This window comes from Nannospalax galili, unplaced genomic scaffold, assembly GCF_000622305.1.
Source record: "Nannospalax galili isolate Female #2095 unplaced genomic scaffold, S.galili_v1.0 scaffold298, whole genome shotgun sequence".
NCBI classification, from domain to species: domain Eukaryota; kingdom Metazoa; phylum Chordata; class Mammalia; order Rodentia; family Spalacidae; genus Nannospalax; species Nannospalax galili.
Window position 1 is genome coordinate 1247452 of NW_008344488.1, and position 11073 is coordinate 1258524.

Below are 11073 nucleotides of genomic sequence, written 5' to 3' on the forward strand. Positions count from 1 at the left end.
GGAGGTGGAGCTGTGCAGGAGGAAGTACATCACTGGGGGTGGGCTGGCCCCACTTCCTGTTTTCTCTCTCTGCTTCCTGACTGCCAGGCTGGCCTCAAGTTTCTGATGTCTTGCCTTTTCTACCATGATGGACTGCATTCCCTCTGGGACTGTATGTCAAAATAAACCCTCTCTTCCTTAACTTACTTTTTGGTCACAGTATTTTATTACAGCAACATAAAAGTAACAAATACAGTGACCTTAGAGAAGAAGGGGAAGAATGTGAACTGCATTCCATCAGAGTCTGTATCTCTAGAAACTTCAAATACTGTCAGCACTCAGCTAGTATCTAAAACATTAAATGAACAGAACACTCAGAGACCTATGTGTTGAAAGAACAGATCAATTCTAGGTGCATGGATTATGAGAAAAGATCTTAACATGTAGCCATCCTGTGGTTGGGGACCCATGGGGTCAGAGAACTTTAGAATCTTTAGCAGCACTTCAGTTCTGATTGCAGCTCCCCTGAAGGCTTTAATTACCTCTGATAGGATTTTCTTGGACTAAAAGAATCACTACTCTTTTGTACTCAAACAGGCTTAAGAGTAAAGATTAACTATATCTGGAAGCAAGGGTTAGAGGGTCTGCCTCCAACAACACCAAGTTTGAAAGGGTATTTTCTTCCCTCATCATGTATCTCTATCACAGTTTCACAATCTTAATGTCACATGTTACATAATCTTAATATCACAGTCTAAAAACCAGTCATGTAATGCAAGTAACAACTTTAAATAACTAACCTTCCACATCATCAGAGCTCCCATCATGAAAGGACTAAACACCGTCAGAAAGCAATACACAGAAGCAAGGTCAAAACTAGACAAACATAAGAGAAAAGATTTTAGAATCCACACAGTAAAAGTAACTTTAACTTTAAAAGGCTGTTCTAGTAAAAGGATGTTTAAAATAATTCTCTGAGCCAGGCATGGTGGCACATGCCTTTAATCCCAGCACTCAGGAGCCAAAGGCAGGCGGATCTCTGTGAGTTCAAGGCCATCCTGGTCTACATAGTGAGTTCCAGGCCAGTGCCACTACAGGGAGACCCTGTCTCAAAAAGACAAAAAAAAAAAATCTAAATTCTACTTTTACTAAAACTTAAGCATTCATTCTAAGAAATATTTTGAGGTCAACAGAATGGACAAAATAGATCTATATACCAATATCCAAATATATTACTGAGTATAAACAAGGACGTAAAAGGACTAGAGAGCTGGCCCATCAGTTAAGAGCACTTGCTGCTCTTCTAGAGGACCTCAGTTTGGTTTCCAGCACCCAGGTCTGGTGGCTCATGACTGTCTGTCTGTAACTCTAGTTTCATGGTATCTGATGGCCTCTTTTAGCCTCTGTGGGCACCCAACCACACATACCACACAGACACACATGCATACACTTAAGAAAAATAGAAATAAATCTAAAAAAATCCCCCCTGTAGACAGGTTCCAATTTGCTTGCTTTTTGAGACAAGATCCCATCCACTATGACTGATCTGGAACTCATTTTGTAGCTAATGTTGGTCTTAAACTGCTGTTTTCATTTAAAATTACCTGTTAAGGGCTAGCAAGATAGCTCAGCAGGTAAAGGTGTTTCCCACCAATTCTTGAGGATCTGAGTTCAAAGCCTAAGAACTCACCTGGTGGAAGTTGTCATCTGCCATCCACACTCACAGTAGTACACATTCACACACACACACACACGCACACACACACACACACACGCACACACACATGCACACACACACACGCGCGCGCACACACACACACACACACAAAATTAAATGAATAAATAAAAGTTTAAAAACTTACCTGTTAATAGAAGCTATATTTCCAGTTCCAAAAAATGCTGTCACTAAGAAGAAAACCTAACCAGAGTTAAGGAAAGGCCAAAACAAGTCAGAATTCATAACTTTTTTCTTCAGATCATGTATTCTTATTTAATCCTTAGAACAATCTTGCAAGTAATTTGTAAGCCTGGTTTACAGACCTAAGATTTCAAACTCAGAATTCAAATCACCTGGCAGGGGACAGGTGTATGCAGAGCAGAGGGATATGGGTGTGTCTTCCAGCTTGCCTTTTCTTTTGATTATGGCCACTGTTTCTGTACCTGGTGTTTGGTGCAGACAATTGCTTTTCATTTAGAAAAACAAAAAACAGAAAAACAATGACAATTCTACCACAAAAGCAATTTGCTTTTGTACTTGTTAAATCATCATGAATTGTTTCAAATGGATAGTTGATTGAATTCCTGGTGAATGTACTTATAAAGATATGAAAACTGAGGCAATGCACTGAAAACTGAAGTGTGGGGAGCCACTGGTAGCTCTGAGAGGACCAGCTTCCTTTTCTCAGTGATGAACAAGCTGGACTATGTGTGCAGCTGGCTACATATGGCTTTTTCAAAAGACCCCAAGTCTAGTACATGAGACATCTTCAGCTGCAGGACAGTTTTATTTACATGTGCTTGTCACGTGCCACCATACATACTAGGATCTTCAAAAGGCTCAAAACTAAATCCCAAGACATCATGCTTTAGAATAATTCAATGGACAATGGAATGAAAACATGCTGAACATTTTTTACATTTCTTGAAGTTAAAATTTAAAAAAATTATTTATTATTATTATTACTACTGTGTGTGTGGGTATATGCAATCCACAATACAAGCGGAAGTCAGAAGACAACTTTCCAGGGTCTGTTCTCTAATTCTATCATGGGTTCAAGGGATTGAACTCAGGTCTTTAGGCTTGTACAGCAAGTGCTTTTGCCCACTGGAATATCTCACTAGCCCCATTTCATGAACTTTAATTGTATTAATACAGTAATAAAATGTAGACATTAATCTTGCTGGTTTCCAGTATTTATTGCTAGCAAAGTACTAAAAAAATTGGTGCCTGAATTAATAAAAGCCATCGATAAATGTTAGTTCTTTTACTATTACACACGTGCACATAAAACTGGTATAGAAACCCTGAAGAGGAAGTATGAATTATGAAAATTTTCAGTGAAAAAGTGGTATCTGAGTTGGTATGCTGAGCCTTAAAGGTGTTCATGCAACTGTTCACTGAACTAATGACTTTACCAATCAATATTTATTGTCTAGTGTGTGTCAGAGACTAGGCAGGCACTAAGAATGTAAACATGAATAGAATAGTATTAAAGTGATCATATACTGATGAAATCAGTAGAGACAGTGTGGAAATAAATTACATAGTCATGAAAGAGTAAATAGGTATAAGAGATAATGGCTTATTGAAAGATATAATGAAATGGAGGAAGAAATACAGATTAGTGACATATTAACAAAAACACTTTGAGCTTTAACTGTATGAAGAAATAATGTGGGAAGTGAATATTTTAGGTGAATGGCACAATAAAAAAAATGAATTGAAGACAAAAGCTTGCAGGCAGGAAATTCACCTAAGGAGTATTTCAAGTAGTTCATGTCATAGGTAAGAAACCATTCTAGTTTGGCTGTCTATTGTTATGATAAAACACTGACCAACACCAACTTGGGGAGAGGAAAGAATTTAATTTCATCTTAGAACTCCTAGGTCACAAACTAACATTGAGGGAAGCCATGGTAGGAATTCAGGGGAGGAACTCAACCTGAAGACAAGAACTGAAGCAAAGACCATGGAGGAATGCTGCTTACTGGCTTGTTTCCCCTGCCTTACTCAGCTACCTTTCTTCTTTTTTTTTTTTTTAATATTTTTTTTATTATTTTTTTTAAATTTTAAAATTTTTATTTTGTGTATGTGAGTGTATTTCCTACATGTATCTAAGTGCACCCATGTCGTGCAATGCCTAGTACAGAGGTCCCTAATATTAAGGCATTGGATCCTCCTGGAACTGGAGTTATGGATGGTTGTTAGCTACCATGTGGGTGCTGAGAATCAAACCTGGGTCCTCTGCAAGTGCAGCCAGTACTCTTAACTACTGAGCCATCTCTCCAGCCCTTATTATTTTTATTATATGTGTATGAGTATATTGCCTATATGTAGGTAGGTGTACCTTTGTCATGCAATGCCTGCAGAGGTCAGAAGAGGGTGTCTAATCTCCCAGAACTGGTGATACAGATGGTTGTTAGCCACCATGTAGGTGCTAGGAATTGAATCTGGGTCCTCTACAAGAGCAGCCAGAGTTCTTAACCCTTGAGCCATCTCTCCAGACTCTGAAAGAGAAATTGAAAGTCTGTGACTTAAAGCTAAAATTTAAAGATTTCTTGGATACCTAACCTGGGGTCACACCTAATATCTCTTGGCCAGTGGTACCACAGATGACCAGGCCCTTTTTGGAATGCGTACCAGGTGCTGAAGGGCTGGATTTACTTCCTTTTTAGGTGGCTGTAAGTGCCCAATTTAAATTGTGACCTGGCTTTCCCTGACTTCTTTTTCTAAATGTGATCAATGAGAAAAGAAATTTATAATTAAACCATTAATTAAACCTTGAGTATATGTTAAGTACCATTATTTGTATATATAGCCATTTACACCCCAAATTCTCTTTCATTCTCATCCAGTTGCGCTTAGAATATTTGCAATAGCAGTCAGTACTCTTAATTGCTAAGCCATCTCTCCAGCCCCTCAGCTACCTTTCCTATATAGCCTAGATCCACATGCCCAAGGATGGCACCACCCACAGAGGGCTGGGCTCTTGTACATCAATAAACAATTAAGGAAATACCTCACAGACACGTCCACAAGCCAGTCTGATGGAAACAATGCCTCAGCTGAGTTCCTTCTTCCCAAGTGACTAGATTTGTGCCAAGCTGACAAAAACTAACCAGCAGAAAGCCTGAACTAGTAAAGTGATAATGGAAGTGGAGAATGTGGGGGGCTAGTGGGACTTAGCTAAAGAGCAACGCCATATGGCAGTTTGGAAGCCTGGGTAGCTGGGAGCACGGTGGTGCCACTAAATGAGATGAGATCTACTCAAGCAAGCAACTTTAGATAAGAACAGCAGCGGTTACTTTTGGCACATGTACCTGGTGATACCCAGGAGAATGTTGGAAATATGGCTCCCAAGGTCAGGAGAGAGGTCAAAGCTGGACAAGCAGATGTCAAAGTTGTTTGCACAGAGATGTATGCCAATGCTCAAGGAGAGGATAGCACTCATCAGACACAGTAAGAAGAGCAAGTTAATGATGGAGCCTGGGGAAAACCATGGGTCAAGATCAGGCAAAGGAAGAGAAGGCGAAGGAGAACAGAGTGATATAAAAAGAAGAGAACTTGGATCATCTCCTAGAAGTCAAAAGAAAACAAAGGAAAATCAACAGAGTTAATGTTATAGCATGGCTAAGTAAACTAAGCAGATTAGACTGAGGTTAGGAAGCCTGTACAAACCACTCAAAATACAGCTTCATAGAGACAGTTGGCACATATTAATGGACCAGCCCCATGTGCCAGGCACTGTTATAGGCTTGTGGATTCAATGAATGAGTAGGAAATAATGAAAACATTGCTTTGAAGGAGTTTGGTAGTAAACAGAAAACACAGAATGTGATTATAACCTAGAGAGATCCTAGCACAAGGAGGCACAGTAGCTTGTTAGTACTGGCTGCGTAGAAAGAACCTATAAAGAGAGATAAAGGAAGCAAGAAGGAGAGAATGAGAACATTTCTTTTCTAGACCTGAGTGGTGCAGTCTACACCACAGTAAGTTCAAAGGAAATGCCTCCAATACTTAACAACCAGTGTGGTATATCTGATGGTTTATCACCTCATACCCATCAGAGCACACTAAAAAAGATGAAAAATAAGTATTGGCAAGAATGTGGGGGAAAAGAAACCCTCACACACTGTTGGCATAGTCACTACGGAAAACAGCTTAAAGGTTCCTTCAAAGAATAAAACTATATGACCCTGAAATCTCATTTCTGGATATATGATGTACACACACACACACACACACACAAATGAAATTGCTATTGTATCTTGAAAAGATAGCTGCACTGCCATGGTTATTAAAAGATTATTCACAATGGTCCAAACACAGAAAGACCCTAAATTACTATGAATGGATAAAGAAGTATCTATGTAATGCAATGCAATTTAGCCTTAAAAAAGGGAAATCGTTGGGGCTGGAGAGATAGCTCAGCAGTTAAGTCTCCCTACACTGTCTTTTACACTTCTAGTACTAATAACTTTCATAATATTTCCTTTGATGTAATCCTAAAAGCCTTGTGAGACAGACATTGCACAAATTTCATGTAAAGCCCACAAGAAAGATACAGATTTATAATAATGCTTTCGTAGGATGAGATAAATTAGACTGGAGTTGAGGATTAAAAGGGGAATTCTGTTTTAGTTGCTACATTTTAATTTTTAAGAAATATATACATATGTGATAACATCTTAGTTGCTGAGATACTGAATGGTAGGAACACAAAGACACACAGACACACACACAGACACAGGCAACATCATTCTTCATTCTTTCCAATAGCTAAAAACATTTTTCTATTTTCTTTCTTTCCTTTTTTTTGGTACTGGGATTTGAACCCAAGGCTTGGTATATGCTAAGCAAGCACTCTATCCCTGAGCTAAATCCATAGTCTCCTATGCCCCTGAATTTTGATTATATATATGAGAAAACTATAGTTGAGAGAAGAGTTAAGCAGCCTCTAACATAATTCTACCACTAAGAAAGCAGAAACACTGTCTATGTCACCTCACTTTATTAAAATGGGGGTAGCAGATCTTAAGTTCCAACAAAGGATACAAGGAAAAATGCCCTACGGATGTCATCCAGATAGAGCTGTCGAAATTGAGCTATGTCAGTATTGCAGGAGAACTGGATACTGGTGAGCTGTGATACAATAAGAAATACATTAAAATACAACAGCAGTTGGCTTACTTCTATGCTTTATAGGAAAATTAACAATGACTAAGATACCATGGTAGAAATTTACATTGTGCCTACCAAAAAACTCAGCAATAAGTCTTTTTTGGCTTAATTACACATTAATAAAATCTGCTCAAAGGGAAAACATGAATGAAAACATGCTGAATAAAGTCATGGTGTTATTACATGTGGAATTAAAGTGAGAACTGGTTTTTTCCTACCTCATATAAACATTCCACCTTCAAATCCCCATTCAAAGCCTAGGTGCTCAGTATAGTGATCTCTTTAAACTTGGTTATATGATGTTAAAAAGTATGGTAAAAATTAAATATTTCTCCCTTTCTTTGTTCTATTTATTCTATTTGCAGATAAGTTAGTTTTCCTAAAAATGAAAAATATTTCTGTCTTTGAGAGAAGGGAAAAATCACTCAGTTACAGTGAGATGGGTCCTCTTATTTAATTCCCCTAGCCCTAGGAAAGAGACAAAGGAACAGGGTAAAGGAAGACTTTCCTACAGTTATCCCTATACAAATGTCCAGTAAGTGCCAGGGCACTCTGACACTCTTCAAGAAGAAGACAGACTTGTTTTAGCTTAAAATAGAATTTAAAAAGTGACATAATGATCTTCAGTCTGCTGAAATACTTAATATTAAAGAACAATTTCTGACCTCTGATTATTTACAATGATCTGACCAAAACTGATTTTCATATAGTGTTTTAATATCCTGAGGCTGGAAGTTAAAAACCAGCAATTATTCAAGATACTTCAATAAAGCCTCTCCTGTAATGAAAAGTTATTCTGAATGATCAATTCCTCTCTAGAAAGGCAAGTGGAGTTGGTTAGGAATGATCAACTATGAAGGCATTCTTCATCTGACCTCAGTAAAACTGTGAATTTTCTATCATCAGTTTCTCAGGATTACCTTCAGTTCTAAAAGACAGGAGACATCAACTTAACTTTCTACTTCATTGTGATAATAATGTCCTTAAAAAGTGGTAGACTTTTACCCAATTTCAAGCATACTGTGGTATATAAAGAGTCTAAGATGTGGTCTGAGGCCACAATCACTAAAATGATGGAATCAGCACCTTGGATTAGGATGATCTTGGATCAGAGAAACAGCAATGGAGACTTAAATGTCACCTTATGACCTTATGATAAGATTCTTCTGACCAGGCTCTCTCCTTCCACTAGGTGTGTCTGAGGTATTGAACTCAGGTTATCTGGTAGGCGGCAAGCACTTTTTTTTTTTCCTGCTGAACTATCTCATTGGCTGTATAATGATGTTTTCACTATTTGATTCTCAATAAATCACTAGGAAAAGCCCATTCCATACATGTGTTGTAAAACAGAAAAACTGTGCTTTTTTGTTATAAATGAAAATTTCCCTTATTCATTGTTTAACTTAGTTATTAAGGCTAAATAAAATTTGCTAAGTTCTCTGAATGCTAAAATTCTAAGCACAAAGAGTTTTTGATGAAATAATACTGTAACTCCCTTATGGCAATAATGCAACAATGCCTTTGACAGCTACCTTCTGCTTACAGGAAACACCAGACTGTTGTAGGGTTTCTTGCTCCATGTATATCCAGATGAACATCAAGCATGACAACACCAAAGGAAAGAGAGCTTCATACCTAAGAGGCAGGAATGGAAGGACAGAAAAGAAGCATTAAAGAAAGAAAACTGCTAGTTCATACTAGACATCTTTCTTAAAATAGTTGTGATAGTCCTTCTAAGTCTTTAAGCTTTCCAGGAAAAAAATAGGAAAAGAAAGTCACATTAAATTTCAACTGCAACAGGTTCTCTTTTGAAATTCATTAAATCTAGAGATAATTAAATATTTTAAAACAAGTATTTTTAAATTATTCACAAAGTATATAACAATTATTCACAAAAAGAGAAATAAAATGCTAAGACAAAAGGCAAAAAGTAACTTTGGAAGAACAGTTAGCAATATACATATAAGGGCAAGATGAGTATTACAGATTTTCTAAAACATAGGTGGTAATACAGAAACACAAAACTCTAGGAAGAAAATAAAGGATCAATACCTGTGAAAATATGTTTGACATTACTGAAAACTGATGAATAAATCAAGTCACTAATGAGCTACCCTATTTATTGATAACATTTGCTAATATTTTAAAAAATATTTTTATTTATTATTTTTATTTTATGTGTATGAGTGTTATGCCCGCATGTAGGTAAGTGCACCTGTGTCGTGCAATGCCTGCGGAGGACAAGAGAGGCTGTCGGATCCCCTGGAACTAGAGTTGTGGGCAGTTGTTATGGGTGCTGGGATTTGAACTTGGGTCTTCTGCAAGAACAGTCAGTGTTCTTAACCATTTAGCCATCTCTCCAGCCCACATTTGTTAATATTAAAAAGTACAGTGTTGACAAGAGTGTTGCAATAAAATAGAAACTCTCATGCTTGCTATAGAAACATACTTTTCTGGAAAGCCATCTAATGAAGAATATAAAAAATTTTCATAAACTATAATTCAGTTGTATCATTTCTAAGAATTTACCCTGAGAAAATCAGAATTTGCACCATGTCTCATTATAAAGAATATTGTTTGTTGAAATATTGTTTACAGGAGTGGAGAAGAAAGGGTGAAGACTGCAAGTTCACAGGAGAGTGATTAAATAATGTATGGGTACCTCTGTAAGCTGGAGGGGAGTAGACACAAACAAGTGCTCAGGAAGCAACTTGGTGACCCTTCCCAAACTGCTTCCACTCTCATTAGGGGAAATCATTGCACCTCTGTAATTTCCAAAGGCTCAATCACTGCACTCACATTGTTTTAATCACATGTTTACTTGGCTATACCTCCTACTAGTTTATTTATAAAATCTGAAGACAAAGTTTGGCTACTATGCAGGTCTAGCTCACAAGTACTTCTGAGTGAGTTACTAAATTAACTGGAAGTTACAAAACAAAAGAAGACAAACCAATCTCATTTCCCTTTTCACTTTTTCAATCACTGAACTCTAGGCCATATGACACTATTTCGTAAATATAAAAATGCAAAAGATACAAAATGCTTTCAACTCTACCACAATAATAAAACCAAAACATTGAAGACTGGAAAGAAACATCAAGGTTTAAGAAAGCATATATAAATTGCCTAGTATGTAATATGTAGTGTGCCCTAGGATATGAGCATAGACTACACACATGAGAAAACATATTGGTTAAAAGGTACAGAAAACAGTACAAGGCAGCATCATTCATGGCCTACTAAATTAGCATTTGGTATTCTTACTTGAAAAAGAAAATATCAAATATTGTTAAAGATATGATAATATAAAACAGCACTGTTCTTAAGACAAGTAGGAAAAATTTTTAAAAGTTCATGCATAATGGCCCATGTATATTATATTGAGATGCATACAAAGGAAATATCCAACTATACAGAAAGCTCATGCTAAAAATACAGCTCAAATATCATTTAATAAATCAAAAATTGGATTAAAAAGCCAAAACCAAAATAAGAATAAAAAAGTTAAAAATTGGAAATATATAAATAACACTACGAGCTGGGGCTCTAGCTTAGTTGGTAGAGTACCTGCTCAGCATGCACAAAGCCTGGGTTAAATCCCTAGCACCAAATAACTGGACATGGTGGTACATGCTTTATAATTCTAGCACATAGGAGGTAGAGGCAGGAGGATCAGAAGTTCAAAGCCATCCTTGGCTGCATAGTGAGTTTGAGGTAAGCTTGGCTACATGAGACTTTATCTCAAAAATAAATAAATAAATAAACAAGTAAACAAATAACTGATAAATATTAAGTAAATCAAGGTGCATTCATAACAGAAAATTAAACATGTATCAAAATGGTAGCTAAAAAACTATGATCCACATGAGAAAATGTTCCCAAAATTAATAAAGAGAAAATGGTATATGTACTGACTAATTATATCTTAAAAGACAGAGTTAAAATTGGAAGGAAATACACCAGAGCATCAACAGAAGCATATTTAAAAGCTCCCTTAGTCGGGTAAGGAAACAGTGAGGTAAAGGAAAAGAAATAACCTGAAGGAGAAGAAAAAAACTATGTGAGAAAATGTTCCCAAAATTAATAAAGAGAAAATGGTATATGTACTGACTAATTATATCTTAAAAGACAGAGTTAAAATTGGAAGGAAATACACCAGAGCATCAACAGAAGCATATTTAATATTTAAA

General features: G+C 36.7%; 1 protein-coding gene across 5 annotated transcripts in view; it reads right to left on the bottom strand.

The window, feature by feature from the left end:
• Pign (phosphatidylinositol glycan anchor biosynthesis class N) overlaps positions 1-11073 on the bottom strand; it is a 171601-nt gene that overhangs the window by 30241 nt on the left and 130287 nt on the right. For all 5 annotated transcript variants that reach the window (XM_017800012.2, XM_029567167.1, XM_017800011.2 and 2 more), the window contains 4 exons: positions 8413-8515; positions 6755-6841; positions 1842-1897; positions 780-855 (listed from right to left, as the gene is read on the bottom strand). In XM_017800012.2, the coding sequence (XP_017655501.1) occupies positions 780-855; positions 1842-1897; positions 6755-6841; positions 8413-8515 (322 nt within the window). The remainder of the gene's footprint in view (positions 1-779; positions 856-1841; positions 1898-6754; positions 6842-8412; positions 8516-11073) is intronic.